This window comes from Lates calcarifer, linkage group LG10 (genome assembly GCF_001640805.2).
Source record: "Lates calcarifer isolate ASB-BC8 linkage group LG10, TLL_Latcal_v3, whole genome shotgun sequence".
Lineage (NCBI taxonomy): Eukaryota > Metazoa > Chordata > Actinopteri > Centropomidae > Lates > Lates calcarifer.
The window spans coordinates 18,921,218-18,938,365 of NC_066842.1; the positions used below are offsets into that span (position 1 = coordinate 18,921,218).

Here is a 17,148-nt window from a genome sequence, read left to right on the forward strand (position 1 = left end):
ACAACCCTGATGCAAACTGATCAGATACTGTAGTGCTCTATGATTCTGGGTTAAGGAGGAGACCTAGACTGGCTCCACTTAAGAATATATTTAGAGTTTTTCATACTTTATTTTGCATACTGTACAATGTGGGCAAAATAATAGATTGTCATTTGTTTGTATACAACCATATGGAATCTTACATAAATGTGATATTTCAGAAAACACATAAGATTTGTGTGTGGTGGTGTGTATTAAATAGAGTTTTAGTTTAATTGTAATTCCAGTACTTTGAGGGATATACACTTGATACAGTATCTTCGTCCTATCATCACAAAACCTCGTTTGCGTAATATGTTCATTTGCCTGAGGTTACCGGGCTAAAACCTGAAAAGTTTCAACATAGTGGAAAGAAGATGGTCTGTTTCACTGCAAACATGACATTTCGATTAAATCAGCTGAGCACGGTCATGACTTTGATGAGTCACTTTGAAAGTGACTAACGTTCCCATCATGGACGTATGTTTGATTCTCCTCTCTTCTGTCAGTTCACATTCGTATGATGTCATGTTGCTTCAGCATGTAACAGCTTACAAGCATTATATTACACAATCTCAATGTCGGAAGCAAATAAAGAGAGGCTTTTTCAAATTCAAATGCTGCATTATTCGGTCTCTCTCAGATAAGAATAACCCTTTTAACACAAAAGACCCTTTTCACAGCAGACATTTTGATTTGTCACAGTAGGAGAAGCACAGGTGGAATCAATAATATTAACGATGGCTGCATTCCATTTAGGTGAGTCAGTTTCAGGGCTCTGGTATTGCTGATAGTGCTTGCCCACTAGGACACTTAATGGAATAGAGCCATCAACAGTACTATTATTTACACTTGTGCTTTGACAAGTGAAAGGGATCTATTAACAGATCTACTCAAAGCTGCTCTGAGCCAGTGACCCAGGCCTGAGTTCAGAAAAAAATACACTCAGAGGGCATCAGCACTTCCAGAGGGGGCACGCTTTCCTTCATATCCACCAACAGAAATACACAGTGTCAGAATTCTGCTGACACTAAATGTAGACTTTAGGTTTTTGTTACCTCTGCTTAACAATTCTTGTGCTATAAATACATAGCAAAATGCATTGTAAAGTATTTAAAACATTTTGCAGTTAGTCACCACTTGGCAGTAGAGACAGGCATAAAATGCTGGGTGACATGCAGTAAAGGTTCCTAGCTGGAATCAAACTGGGGACATTGCAATTACACAGTGTCAGACTTACACCACAGGGATGCCTGAGTGTTCTTTTTCACACTGGCTGCTTTTGTCTGAGAGTTCCTGTGTGTGGGCAGTGCCTGCAGTGTGCGGCCTTACTAAGGTTTAAGCTTTGGGTCCAGGAGTTATGGAGGATCCCACAGAGAGAAGACAATGATGCACACCGTGTCCTCATTAGGATTCTATAAGTTGTGGCTACTTGTCTGGCCTTGTCTGCATCTCTGTAGAGCAGCACACAGGACTGAAAGTATTACTAAGTAAATGTGGGTGGAGAGGGGGGCAATGTGGCAGTATATCTTTTTCTCCTGTTCAAAAACAACACCTATGTAATGTGAATTATAATCAGCTATTATTGTGTGTTTACACTCTCTTTCAGCCAATGTTGTCTTTTTTAATGACTAACCCCGTTTCATTAATTAATTGGTGGAGGTTAAGGCAAATGATTCACCACAGAACAAAGGCAGCACATTTCATTATTTAATGTGCATTACTATGAAGAAAAAAGATGGAAATGTCAGATATACCAGTGGGTTTGCAGAAGTTGAAATATTTTAAAGCAAATATTACATTTCAACATAATAAATAGTATGTTTTAAAAGGAATCTAACATATTTTAAACTAAATTATATCATATTTCCTCTCCCTGAAGGCCATACAGTAGCAGTATATCTCCATTCAACACTTGCTTCTCTCTAAATCCTCCTCTTTTATGTGAGAGAATAGAAGTGAATAGGGCACATTTTTCTCTGCTCAAAGCAATAAAACAAAAGGGATTGAATGAGTTTTGTAATTCTTTTGGCTGAACTACAAGAAAGAATGAGCCCACCAGAAAAGAGGCTATAGCTGTCTGAGGTCTGATGGGAGAGAGCCATCCATCCATCCATCCATCTGACCATCCATCTATCCATCCATCCATCCATGTATACAAAATATCTGAAATACTTAAAGAATAGAATTGAGGGCTTAGCTCTACCACCAGAATAATTGCTGCTGTGCGGATCTTTTGTGTTTTCTGCTTGGCTCCCTGCAGCTCATTCTAAGCGTTACTATCTATACACATTCATCTAGACATGCATTTATCTAGATCTAACTGTATTTTTCTGTCTATACCTATCTAACTGCTGTAGACATACAAAAGTTGGTGAGTTGGTGAGTCTTCAGTTAAGGCTGAGGACTCACCAACTTTTGTACAGCTCACCTCAATTTCTCAAGGATAAGAAATTAATTACACACAGAATATTTGCACACACTTTTTTGTGGAAAAGAGCTAAATTTGAACCAAGGAAATTTGTGAGGAGGCTGTTGTGTCTCACACTCCCTTGTGAAGCTAGACGTGTGAAGAACAGTACTCTAACACAGTGGGACTGGGGAACTATTGTAATATTATATTATTTAACAGATATTTCTGATTGAGCTGCTGTCACACATCTCTCTCTTGCAAATCAATCCAACATGGCTAAATGCTGACTCTAATGTGTTAAAGATGTACCCTGAAGGTGGCTCGCTGTTGGTTCCCAATTGTGTTAAAGTGAGTGGGAAATTTTCTTGCAAAATACAAATTCAGTCATTTTTCTCCTCATTGTCAAATTTCATTTCTTCTAATATGTCTTGGAGGCAATTCTGAAAATTGTTGTTCCATTTAAGGATATTACAGATTAAAGGAGGATGTGTTTGAACGCCTGCTAAGATGCAACATCAGTGTTTTTCTGTGTATCTGTGTTGCAAATATGTTTTATTTTTATTTCAAATACCTGCAGCTGTAATCCATGCCACAATTATTTGCAGATATAGCTGCTAAAAGACACATACTGGCCGCTTTATCAAACACCTTCATGTGCCTTTTCTGCAGACATGCAGATTCGTAGTGGAAAAAAGTGCAGAACTTGAAGACGTCTACCATTTGTAATTGTTCTGGGATGAAAAATGCCTGCATGTGTGTTTACATGGTCAGTGTGTCAGCCATTCTTAGCCGCTCCCAGAGCCCGGGGTGTGTGGTGCCGGGATCTCTGAGTTAATAGATTTTTGTCCCTAGTGCTTTTAGCGTGTTGATCTCCTGCTGACGGCTTCACACTCAGCTTTAAGCACAGAGATGGGGGGGTGGGTGGCTTAGAATAGAGCCTCCTTAACACTGCAAACATTTGGTTAATGTACCTTATTACTCCCCCATTGAGCTGATTTTCACTTTCCATTCACTCGCTGCTAAAAAGCACCCCTGAAATTCCATGTCTCGTACGGGCCATTGATATTTATGCTTGCAGACGCAATTTGTTTAATTCCACACAGACATATTTGTATCTTAATTTCCTCCCTCACAGGATGTAGAAGGAACAAGGGACACATAAGAAAAACCCTGTGTTATTAATTATACTGTATGTTCTATCTTAAATTTCTCCTTTTGTGCCCTGTACACTGCTACTGTATGTTTTCTTTCCAAACATGGATGCTCCCTGAATCTATTGTTGCGTGATATACACTGTTTGTTGTGCTTCCCCTGTGCTCTTGTCTCTGTAATGTTATTTTACGTACTCTGCTAAGCATCACACAATGCTCCTTCCTCCACGCTGCCTGCCTCTTCCTCCTCTCTGTCTCTTTCTCTCCCTCTGTAGATATTTGTGTTTCTGTATCTGTGGCTCTCTCCTTCACTCTCATCTCCTTCCCACACACACTCAGTGTCCTTGTACTGTGGGCAGTGTATATGTGCACAGAAGCACTTGAGACAACTTTTTTTTTTTCATACATGCAAGCCACTTAGCAGCTTTATATAGCAACTACCCAAGGAGAGGATTAACAGCAGGAAACATCAACAGAATGGCTTGCAGTGATACAGAACACACACACACACACACACACTCTCAAGCACAGATAACTCATGCATACACCACTCTCATTGTACTCACTGAGGATCGGCCAGCCACACACACACACACACACACTGCTTCCCTCCACCTTTCTATGATACATTATTATGTTAGTCATCTGGCAGATGCTCTCATCCTTATGGGATTGTAGTGTACAGTATAGAGCAGCTTTTCATCACACAGAGCGCAGAAAGCATATTTGACTTTGAAAAATCCAGCAGAGCCCGTGAGCCTCTGACTTGCCTGGTTATTTGATCACATCTTTTTGTCTGAGTCAGGTGAGGCAGATTGTGTCGGTCTGGAGCTCATGGGGCATCGCTCACAGCCGCTCTCAACTCGCCAGATCAGAGAGAAGTCGCACACGTCCGCAGCCACAGAACATGCAACGTGCACTCCTGCTCGTCTCTCACCTCACAAACACATACACACACACACACACACACACACACACGCACATGCACAGACACACATACACACTCAAACACACTAGTACATTCTTCATTATCATTCCAGAGCTGATAGGCTCTAATTATCTGCCTTGGCTCTGATTAGTCTCTCTGTAACAAGCTAATTAGATGGAGCCTTGTAAAATCATCACCACCATTACCACAGAGACATGGCTGGGAAAGACACCAACAAGCAGGAGGCAAGGAATGTATCTCGCATTGCTCCCTGCAAAGATTTGATAGTCGACTAAATGTTAAGTGCTGAAGCTCTGATTTCTTTTTGATTAAGTGCCTTTTAAACCCCTCTACTTTGCAATAGAATCTTTATCCTTTCTCATTATTCATCACGAAAGGATTGTTCCGTCTTACAGGGCAGGATGATCTGGCTTAAATTGCACAAACTGCCGCTGTCGACATTTTAGGAGATAGCATCTGAACATTGATTAGTTTCTCTGCCCCCACGATACAGCGGCTATTTATCCAAAACGAACTATCGTCAGATCCGAGTCAGAACTTTCCTCTCCGCAGAGCAACTTTAAAGCCTGAGCAGAAAGCTAGATTAATTCTCTCCTCTAGCTTCATCCTCCCTCCGTTATTATCCCTCTAACAATCCTTTTAGGAGCTGTCACACACTTTATAGCTATTGTGTTTCAGTCGTGAACACTCCAGAGTTAGTCTGGTGTGCAACACATTGTATTTTCCATCAAAATGCATCTTAACTGTAAGCCAGTTAAAAAAGAAATAGGAATTGTGATCTGAGCATCTGTTTTCTGCTTTCCAACTCATTTGAGCGAACACTAGGTGCTGTAAAAGATTTATTATAGCAATTCATAAGGTTTGAAGACTTTATACCATTTGCTGTATGCACATGCTGCTCATTACCAATATATAGTTTTCTATCATTGGCTATAATCAACTTAGGAAAGACATTATGTTGCAGAATATTAGGGAAACCAGCAAAGTAGAACTGTTTTTTTTCCAGCTATAGCACATCTGTTGAGTCAGCCCCTCAGGTAGTGAAAGGATGCATCGCAAACTCCTGCTGCTTTTGTCTTGGATTAAAAAGTGCATTTATAGCCTGGGGTCACACACAGGAGACCTTTTACATAATGGGATTTGAAATCCATAGTTATTTTTAGCCCTTAGGTAACTCACCTCTCTGCGTAAGTGTGCAGTGTTGTGTGTGTGTGTGTGTGTGTGTGTGTGTGTGTGTGTAAGAGAGAGAGAGACAGGAAGACAGAAAGAGACATGCTAATGTCAGCTCCGTCAAGTGTGCAAACATGTGTCTGGGTGTGACGGGACGACTTGCCTGTATGTCAGATCTTTGTGCTTGTGTTCATCTCTATGTCTGTGTGTGTATGTGTGTGTGTTTGTCCTGGCAGGGGGTTCTTCCTCTCTGGGGTAAGGCAGATGGCCTCTGTGGATCGCAACCTACTGAACTGGTTGGCAGCTCTTCTGACATTCCTTCATGCCACGTTGACACAAGATCACAGCAGAAATAGTGTCTTAGCTCACAATTCTGTGACTTGCTCCACTTTGCAGGAATAGATACTACACAAAAAGTGCCCTAGATCGGGCCCGTGACAGTGTCAGAAGTTTTTTGGGCACATTGTTTCCAGATTGTGTCATGGTATTTAATGTGGATAACGATCCCCTGCTATCAGTTCCAACAAAAAGCACGCTACACTCCTGTCATAGATACTGCAACGCAGTTGTACACCGCTTCTCCTTCAGCGCTGCTGTGCACTCTTGCTGTCTGCCCCAGCTCAGGGTGAGCGAGTTGGTAATTGGATTCCTGGAATCTTCTTATTCTCTCCACTGAGGCAGTGTGCAAGCGACAAAATGCCTGCAGCCATGAGGCATCATCCCATGGCCCCTGTGGGAAGATCAAGGTAGCTTTACACAGACTTGGTAGATGAGACTGTGACTGAGGCTGTCTCCCATGGGAACCTGGGTGTCTGGATGCCTAGATGGGAGCCCTGATGGAGAATGGATGGATGACGTCACGTCCACCAACCTCCACCATGGGCCCAAACAGCTTTCCTGACATCCACTTACAACAATCTCCAAAACCCAGCAGCTATGGTGAAGCAAAAGGAAGTGGAAAGATAGCTGGGAAATTGCCATGATACAGATAGTGTGGTAATTGACTTTGACCAAAACTCTGAGCTCAACTGAGAGGGTATTGGCATCAGTTCCACATTACAGATACAAGAATCACTGAGATTTATTCTAATCCTGCAGCATTGTGTTTTGCCATCTTCTGGAGAGGATTTATATCTCACATACCTGTGCCCTCAGTTGAACTCTGCTTGTCAGTGCTTTGGATTCCCCTGGCTGCTTGTCTCCATTCTACACGCACAGTTACATGACAGCTGTCACTTTCAGTAACCACAGCTCCGTCACTATCTCTGCACTATCCCCCAGGCCCAGACTGGTACCTGAACAAGGTGAAGCTGAAGATCATTGATGTCAATGACAACGTCCCTGAATGGAATATGAAGCCGTACCCTTACCTGGCTGTAGTGTCCCCTGAGGCCCCTGCGGGAGCATTTGTCTACCAGCTCCAGGCTCAGGATGGGGATGAGGGCAAAAGCGGAGAGGTGGAATACTTTCTGTCCGATGGTAAGCTTTCTGCTGTTCACACACGCACACAGGCACAAACACACAAACACACACAAACACACACACTCTTACACAAGATGTGTAAGGGGGAAGTTGTATTAAAATAGGTTGTGTTGTTATTGAAATGGGCTGACAGGCTATACAGCCTTGGAAATAAATCCAACTAGTCAGACACCAGCACAGTCGCTCAGACGGACAGCCACAGGCGTTCACACATTCATTCATGCATTCATATACTCTTTAGGTGTCCATTAGTTTCTCTGTCTCTCTGTCACCCTGTCTCTCTCTCCCTCTGTATCTCGGTCCCTCACTCCTCTCTACACACACATATACACACATGCTCGATCACAGACGCAGCCAGAGGCCTTCACACATTTGTTTGTGCACTTATCATGCACTGTTGTCTATCTGTCTGCTTCTTTCTGTTTCATACACACACAGAATCATGCAAACACACACATACAAGCACACACACAGTGGGTTTCTGGAAATCAGCCAGAGTAGTAGACCTCCTGGTGTCTGAGGGGATAGAGGTTTGTTGGCATGTCAGAGATGGTGGGGGATGTGCTAATCTTGCCAATGGGGCTTTACAAAACACTACCGACTTCCCTCTGACTCACATTAGCCCATCGCACAGCTTCCTGATGTGAATTAAACCACAATTACCACAAGGTACCCATGATCTATATGACCATGCTAAGAACTAATGTAAGCACGAGGTTTGCCTCTAAAAGCTTGTACAAACTAAATTGTTTCCCTTCAAAATAATCTAGACCCAGTTTCAAGATGTATTTAAAAAAACCCTCTTATCCTGTGCTTAACTTTTAAAACCTCAAGAGGATGAGAGTAGCTGGCCTTTTGATGAGCAAGGTCAGCCTGTCTGACCCCATTTTTTAGTATTTGTAGTAATAGAAAACGTATTTAGATCATTTATTTAAAGCTGTTCTGTGGAGTTTCTCGAAAAACGAAACAAAAATTAATGTTCGTCACTTAAACACATTGTGTGTATCCTTGAGATCTAATGGATTTGTGGCACACATTTCCTTTCTCATTAAATATTAGCAAAGTCCATTTTTAACCATTGAAAATCCTATATATATATCCTACATAATCCTACATATATCCTGTGGCCCACAAAGTCAAAAGTGGCAGTATTCACTATGCAGCATAATGAATACTGTTACCTTCTAAAATGGGAATCCTCAAGTAAAGGACAAAAACCTTGAAATCGTACTTAAAGGATAAGTCAGTTCTTTATTATTTATCTTTAGTAGTCACCAGTGGACTTGGTGCTGAGTGCTGCAGACAGGTAGAGAAGTCACAAAGTATTGAGAGACAGATTAACACATTATTAGGTTTTGGTCTTATCATGGGATTTACTGGAGATATGAAAAAAAAACATAGAATATCACCAATGATTTTCTTTATGAACAGTGGTCCCATTTTGTTTTTGAAGGTTTCACACATGAAAAGAAGGCTGCTAGCTACCAAACACAAATTTATACCATAGGAAGTGCAAGTGCATTTTTTCTTTTCACAAATGTACCAAAGAGACCCTATAAACTTAAAAACCCAAAAGTTAAAAAGTCGTTCAGAGGTAAAAGTACGTGTATACACAATTCATCCTGAACTAAAGCTAGCAGGAGATTCATCATAACTGGTTTCTATTCATCATGTGCCTGTCACCTGATGCAAGCTGGCAGAGTGGTAGCTAGTTTAATAAATCAGCCATTATTTCATGTGCAGCAGGTGCAAACAATGACAGAGATTTAGTGTGAAACAGCTGTTCTATAGTTCAAAAGTAAAGCCTGTGTTAACCAGTTAACCACATAATGTACATATTCTGTACAGTTTACAGGTTTGCACTGTTGTATGACATCCATTAGATACAAAGGCGACTGCATTGGAGGTCATGTACAGCATGTACAGGTGCTGAGAGTTTGTGAATAGCTGTTCACTGAATAATCCTTTTACAAATGACCTGAAGACCTTCATCTTTTTTTTTCTTTTTCTTAACAAGCTTTGTGTGTTAAGTAAAAATGTATTATATATTACAGAACAACATGTGTTTTAACATAAACAAAAAACACCAGAAGAGCCATTGTCACTATCCTTTCTATATTATATTGAGAAGATGTTCTTGCAGCTTGAGAATGAAAATGTTTCTTCATTGATTTTTATTGTTTGAACTCCAACAGATGGGAATGATTTTTGTAGTTCGCTGTTTAAGTCACTGTTTGCCTTTGGAACAAGCGAGCTACTGAGGATCAAGGCTGAACTATGAATTGAAACTGCACTGCTGTCAGTGATAGAAAGCCTGAGGTCTGTGACAACTGATTCCCAGTTTATCTAGTTTATCTAGGTGGACCTGTCAGCAACCTATGACCCTTTTGACTTTTGAACCTTTCGGGGAACCACCAAATCTTCCTATCCACCCTATCCTGAACAAACAACTCGAGTATGGTGCTAGCTAGTTTCTCTAGCTAGTTTCTCTTACACACAGAAGAGATTTCACCTTATCACCTTCAGACAAACACATTAACAGTATTATTCTTATAATTATTTCCAAACAAAGTATATCAAGAAAAAAATATAGCAATTGGATGTGGTTAAGAGGATGTAGAGGTTTTCATTGTTTTTGTTGTTTCTGTTGGAGCAACAAGGTATTTCTACGTTAGAATAGAAGATACTATGTAATGGCACTAACACAGCACCCACTTACCAGAACTCTCTTCTTCAGGTTTATGAGTGACTTCTTATTGGTGACAATCTGCAAATGAACAACGACTAGTCCAACCATTACTTGTGTCAAGGAGAACATTAATGGATCTGAGGTTTGAAGCACTTATTCACGAAGGCTTCTCCTCAATCTATTGTGGCTTAAATTGTACCTAATTTGTTCGTCAGTTTGGACAAAAGCATCTGCAAGATTAATAAATGTAAATGTAAATTCAGCTTAAAGTCATGCCGCCTGAATACAAAAGAGCAATTTAAGAGTCATTTTAATAAAGCTGCTTTGTATCATAGTAGAGTAGACTTTGTTAGAATGAAAAGAGCATGGTGAACATTCATCACACTATCAAGAGGTTTTAATATTGCAAAAAAATGCTCTATTATTTTCCAAATCAAAGCCATTTCCTTGTGGTATAGAACAGAAAATTTTGTTTACCTACTGTCTTGGCGAGTTTATTCACATGTCCATATCACTGCCGGTGTTTTGATAAATAAATCAGTTGCACAGTAAGACTGAATTTAAATGCTAATTTGAACATGAATTGTTTTATAGAAAAAAAAACCCTCTGTATTGTGGGCCTTAACTCAGCAAACCTAACAAGGCAGTCTAACCTATTGCCATTTGGGTAACATTCTTTAGTTAGTATTCAAACCAGCAGTATTGAATAGGATTGGATCCAGTGCTAGAAAATAATGTCATGTATTTCCCCGTAGGCGGTGACGGCTGCTTTGCGGTGGACAAGAACACAGGCCAGGTGGTGACCACAGGGCTGGTGCTTCAGAGGGACAGAGAGTACTTGTTAAGCGTGGTGGCCCTTGACGGCCTGGGCAGCCGCAGTGCCCCTGCCATGCTCTCTGTGATGGCAGGAGCCAGAGCGCCGCAATTCACCAATATTAGCTACGCCATCTCCATACCAGAGAACACGCCTGAAGGACAGCCGTGAGTACTGCATGTCCTAACACCCACTCACACATACACAAGCAGGGAAGAATTAGGGCTGTGTGATACAGGTAACATATAATGATATATCCATCCATCCATTCATTATCTATACCATGTATCCTTAAGGGTTGCATGGGGGCTGGAGCCAATTATAATGATTGATATATATATATATATATATATATATATATATATATATATATATATATATATATATATATATATATATGGAGAAATGGGATGACAATGCCCCTATCCACAGAACATAAGGGTCACTGACTGGTTTGATGAGTATGAAAATGAATCATATGCTATGGCCTTCACAGTTACCAGATCTCAACCCACTTGAACACCTATGGGAGATTTCAGTGTAAGACAGTACACTCCACCACCATCATCAAAACACCAAATAAGGGAATATCTTTAGGGAGAATCCATCTCTCCAGTCGTCTAGAGACATGTAGAATCAATGCTAAGGCACACTGAAACCAGTATGTGATATCTTTGGGGCCTTTATTTGGACTATTCCCATGTGGCTATCACCAAACGCTCTTGTCAGATTCTTTATTGTTGCTTCAATATGCATAATTGCCTGACTACAAAATAAGAATACAATATAATGAAGAACAGTATTAAAATGCAACAATATTGCAAAACTATTGTCAGTACACTCATATCTTTAAATTGTCAAACATTAGGATGAATGCATGCAAAAAAGCATACTATTAGTCACTCATTTGCTCACTGACATGCTTCTATATATGTCCCTTAAAAAACAGCCCGATAATAAATAAGGTAGCCTTGCATAAAGACACATACTCATCTAAAGTGTCAATTTTCCCACACTACCTGTCAAGACATATGGCGATGAATATTCATTAGGTCACACCAGTGCACTAAAGCATGAATTGACGTATCATCATCACACACTATTAGAGAACACAAACTCTCTTAACCATGAAAACAAACATTGATATCTGCATAATAGTATTACATTATTACACAGAACTGACGAGTACTGATTGACCGTGTTTATAGCACGTAGCCAATGGGCCATACAGTAATTGATTTCATTACAGTGCAGTGCTGATGTTGGAAAAGAGGCTTTCGATTTTAATTCAACATGTGAGCAACTGAAATCGAAAAGTAAAGACTGCTTTTCATTTTCTTAAAAAATCACTTTCTCTTTGTTCCACAGCTTCCTGGTGGTGTTTGCCATTTCGTTCCAGAAGCAGCCAATCAGCTACAGCCTGCTGATCAATCCCAGTAGCCTTTTCAGCATCCGACAGGAGACAGGGGAGATCAGTCTGACCAGGACGCTGGATTATGAGAGTGACCAGCGACGCTACCTGCTGATGGTGCGAGCCAGCGAGGAGCCTGGCAGCCTCAGCGCTGCCACAGAGGTTGGTTTCATTAGAGAGTGATACAGGCAGCAAATGTGAGTCACTTATGAGTTCATGCACTCAGGTCAACTAACCCCAAAGCTGAGTTCCACTGTGATGTTTTATTATTGCATCTGTCACACAAGCATTTACTCTTTCTGGCCTGAATTAAACTGAAAAAATCTACAGTATTGCTGAAATTTTCTGTGTTGTGCTCTCCTGCTGGACTTTGGCAAAGCTCTCAGACAGACCAGTTTTCACCTCAGTATTATGTGGCTATATCGGCTGACTGAGAGTGCATTAACAGCAATGATCTGATCTCAAAGCTGACCTACTGACATCACACCACTTGGTGATAACCACAAAGGAGAGGTAGCAGAGTTTGAGGCTTTCTGCAGGAATGACATGGCTGACTGGTTTTAACAACAAGTGGATCGGGTGGCCCAAGTGTGTTTTTTTCTGTATTTTATTTCACTCTTTTGTTCTGTGTCTCATTAAGTGCTTTTTGTCGAGAGTGTGATCTGGAGATGAATTGTGCAAAATATGGAACGAGGCACTTAGCATGAGAACTCAAAATGTGAAAACTTCATTCACAAATTTCTAGATAAACTATTCATGAATTCAGTATCTTTTAAATTATTAATTCACAGATTTTGTTACCCAATTATCATCTCAGGTTCTCACTTCGTACCACAGATTTAGCAGGCAAAATCTCCTTCTGCTCAGCTGCATGTCGTGGAGTAGGATATGGAGACTGGGAAAACCTATCCCAGCTATTTCAGGACTATTACTCAGCTGTCACTTCACACTTTACACATAGTGGTGACAGGGAGCTTGTAGGGCGGAGGGCGGCTAAGGGCCTTTGTCAAAAACACACAGTGAGGCACACACATGCTCAGAACATTTCTATTTTTGACTCAGGAAAATCATGAAGTGGAAGATAAAGGATGTGTTGAACTGGCAACTCGAGAAACTATAAAATGCAATTTAGATTAAGTTTTGGGGTCAGCTTCCTCTACAGAGAATTTCATATGGTTGTCTCCTGGATGTTAGGGTTATTTAAGAGAGGCTAATTTTGTATTCTGTATTTGTAATCTCTACTCTATTCTCTCCTCTCCTCTCCTCTCCTCTCCTCTCCTCTCCTTTCCTCTCCTCTCCTCTCATCACACTGGCACTAATCAGGTTCAGGTGTTGATAACGGACGAGAATGATTGCGTCCCAGAGTTCCTCCAATCCATCTACAGTGTCGATGGAGTCCCTGAGACTGTAACCACGGCAACGTCTCTGCTGCAGGGTGAGACTCCTCTGACCCCATATTTCACATCCATCTGTTTCTTTTTGAAGTGGAGAGATAAACTATCCAAAAAGTCACTTTTTCTACAAGAAAACAACTGATGTATTTTGGGGAAAAGCCAAAGCCGCAGTTCAGACTTTAAGTCATTGTTTCAGGCTTGTGGACCTGTAATGCTTCCATTTTTGCGTAATGAAAGAAACTAATAGATCTTTTAGATCTGTGATCATAATCTCAATTATTCTAAACTACACTAGCTGCTACAGAGATGCCAAACATTTATTTTGATTTATTATGCGCTGTATGAATAATGGCATGTCAATTTATCTATTATGGCATGAAGTTACATTAGAATTATTGATTATGAGACTGACAGCTGAATTTCTTAATTTGTAAAAAATACACTTACTAATGAAGAAACATAGTGTGCTGAGGGAAGAGTAGAAATCTACTGTACTACATCTTCTAATCAGGTCCAGTTGTTCCATCATGTGTGATAACGTCTCCCTTTCTTGTTAGCTGCTGGAAAAAAAGTAACACCTCTGATTGTGCTAATTAGCTTAAGGTGTTTCAAAATACTATATATCTGAGATTCCATTGCAATATTTAGCTTCTTACAAAAAGTACCTCAACAAGATTTGAGAATTTTCCACAGTCTGTTATACTTTACTCACAAATTAACAGGGGCTTAAGGCAGAAATACTCTTGAAAGCTCAGAAAATGCACATTAAATACAAAAACATGCCCCATTATTCAGGAGAATTCTTTTCACATGTCACCTTGTTCGCTGTTCTGTCAAATGCTCCTGGTCCTGTGGGACTTCTGTCCCCCATGGGCTACCATAGGCGATTCGTGGGAATCTCTAGCTGGGCGATTGTCTCTAGATGCATTCTGGCTGAGAAAAATGGAACAAATTTAATCTGAAAACATTTGAATACACAGCCTGGAGCGGTAGAAATAGTTGCCACAGCAGAGCCAGCAGTATGTGAAAATGGCACCCAATACAAACCAGTGCATCAACACAAAAATAAAACAACCAGTATGGTAGGAAAATCTCAGCCAAGGAGGGATCAAAGGTAGAGAGAGTGAAAACAGGGAGTCTTCTGAAAGAGCTGTCAATGGAAGTGTTAGATCTTTATGCTGCAAATAGACTGAAGCTGATACACCATGCAAATGTATGATGGTATAGTTCAATAAAGTTTCCTCTGACGAATGCACAGAATGCTCCAACAATTCTGTGGATATACAGTTTAATTGAGATAGAGTGTGCAAAAACTCTGAAAGAAGGGAGAAAAAGAGGTAAGTTCTTAATCTGGTGAGTCGCTAAAACTAATGAAATGTCAAAGTTTTGAGACACAAAGGGAAGGAAATCTCCATTACCCCATCACCCCTGCTTCTACTGGGCAAAGACACAGATGAATACTTTACAGTGAGGCTCTCAGTTCAACTTTACCCAGTGAGGTTGATGGAAAAGAAGATATATAAAATGGAGACACTGAAGTTTGACAGAAATTTATTCCTTTAGTTCTTTAATATTTAATAACTCAGTCAGATTGTACAGACTATACAAAGAATGTATAGTAAATTGCTAGTCTTGAACTCCTGTATATTATAAGATATTGAGATGGAAGCAGAATGAGGCATTGAGATGCACCGGCTGCTAGTGCTGGTGCTTGACACTGAGGAAATAAACACATCAAAAGAATATGCAGTATGAAAGTGTTATGAGCTAGAGGGAAACAGTGAGTTTTAGTGAAACTTACCAAAAAGCAAACTTAGACTTAAATTAACTTTGCAACCAAGGGTGTCAGTGTTTACGGTTGTAATCTTAGAAAAAAAAATCTCATTACACATTAGAAACAAATCTATTGTTTTTCTGTGTAATTACCTCAGAATAAAGTCATTTCCACACACTATCTGCAGGAAATACAAGTTGTTCATTTCACTGAGTCTTTTTGCTGTCTTTAAGCTCATTTTTGCAAATGATAGTAATCATTCTGGAGGGGCACAGTGCAGTTTGTGTGCTAGTAATTGTAGCTGTCAAAGCTTATGATCTATTACATGTTTAGCAAGGCCATAAAGAGATAATGATCTACACAGATGTCAACATATTCATCAGCTGATGCCATCTCATCAGCTCCTTTCGATTAACTGTTAATTGATGGTCCTTGTGTGGTGTCTTCCTCCTGCCAGTGTTGGCCACGGACTGCGACTCGGGGTTAAATGCTGAGCTCACCTATTACACCCTGAGCCCGGACTTCAGCATTTCGCCCCATGGGACCGTTTTCCCAGCGGGCCGGCTGGACTATGAGAGGCCCAATCATCTGTATGAATTTGTGGTGATGGCAGTGGACAGCGGGGATGAGCCTCATTCCGGCACTGCCACGGTCCGCGTGAGGATGGCAAACGTCAATGATGAAGCCCCTGAATTCTCCCAGCCTGTGTGAGCAGCTTTATCATTTGTACCAACATAATACACTCCCATTCTTTCCACAAAACCCTATTTTTTCCATAATTTTTCCTGTTAGACATTGCCATTTGCAGTTTATTTTGAATCTTTCTACTTTTTAACTTGCACCAAATAACAATGGTTTACCATAATATGTTTTTTTTATATATATTCTTCCCCCGAAATAAAATCAGGACCAAAATGTGGACTTTAACAGAAGATTGATATTGATGTAGTTATTGATAATCATACCAGCTTATTGAGAACTCCAACATAGTAGACTATATGCTAGAATAAAAGGAGTGCAAGGCCAAGACACAAAAGTGCAATTAGTAAATCAATAAGCTATTACAAAAAGTATTCGGTATATATGTGTGTGTGTCTCTGTGTGTGTAAATGTTATAAGTTTATTTGCACAAAATGCAAGACACCCAAGGTGCACTTGTTCTGCTATATGCATTGCTACTGTTGCCCATATATCATAAAAGCAAACACTGAGTCTTACCCATGGCCTGAGTTCAGCTGCAAAGATCAAAGTTTGTCACCAAGATGACAAGTTTAAATAATATCCCTCCCGCTGGCACCGCTTCACCTCTAATCCACCAGCTGATCACATTTCATTATATCGAAGCTTTGCTCTTTGGGCAGACAAGGTAGTTGCATCACAGATATATAGGTTGTTACATCACACATCACAGACCTGCCTCCCTTCAGGCTATTCATTGCAATAATATTTGATGCTGGGAGTCCTGCCATGAATAGTGGCCAACTTGCATCAACACTGCGGTAGTAAAACCTCTACCACTAAGACAAACTCAATATATTTTATTTGATGAGTTAATCGCAGCCATCTGGCATTGAAACAATCTGTTACTCACTTCTCACACATAAGCTGCAAACAAAGTGTGACATTGTTACTTTCATAGCATGTTCTGGAGATTTGCTAAAAATGTTCAGTACTGTAGTAAAGCGTTCACATGGCTTCAGACGGGGTTTATTTTTGGTCTTCTGGAAAGGTATGCAGTAAATTGACATACGGATGCAATCCAGTGTGTCCTCGGCTGCCTTTTTGGCAAAGCTGTGTGAGTGGGTGGGCAGCAACTGTCACTGTGCCTCCGCTGCATTTATTTCCCCAAACGAGTAAGCCGCTTGTCCTGTCAGTCATGTTTC

At 40.5% G+C, this 17,148-nt stretch overlaps 1 protein-coding gene across 1 annotated transcript in view; it reads left to right on the top strand.

The window, feature by feature from the left end:
- LOC108875425 (neural-cadherin) overlaps window positions 1–17,148 on the top strand; it is a 78,705-nt gene that overhangs the window by 16,449 nt on the left and 45,108 nt on the right. The window contains exons 2-6 of the mRNA XM_018664373.2: window positions 6,983–7,180; window positions 10,628–10,853; window positions 12,055–12,259; window positions 13,421–13,532; window positions 15,723–15,972. Coding sequence (XP_018519889.1) covers window positions 6,983–7,180; window positions 10,628–10,853; window positions 12,055–12,259; window positions 13,421–13,532; window positions 15,723–15,972 — 991 coding nt within the window. The remainder of the gene's footprint in view (window positions 1–6,982; window positions 7,181–10,627; window positions 10,854–12,054; window positions 12,260–13,420; window positions 13,533–15,722; window positions 15,973–17,148) is intronic.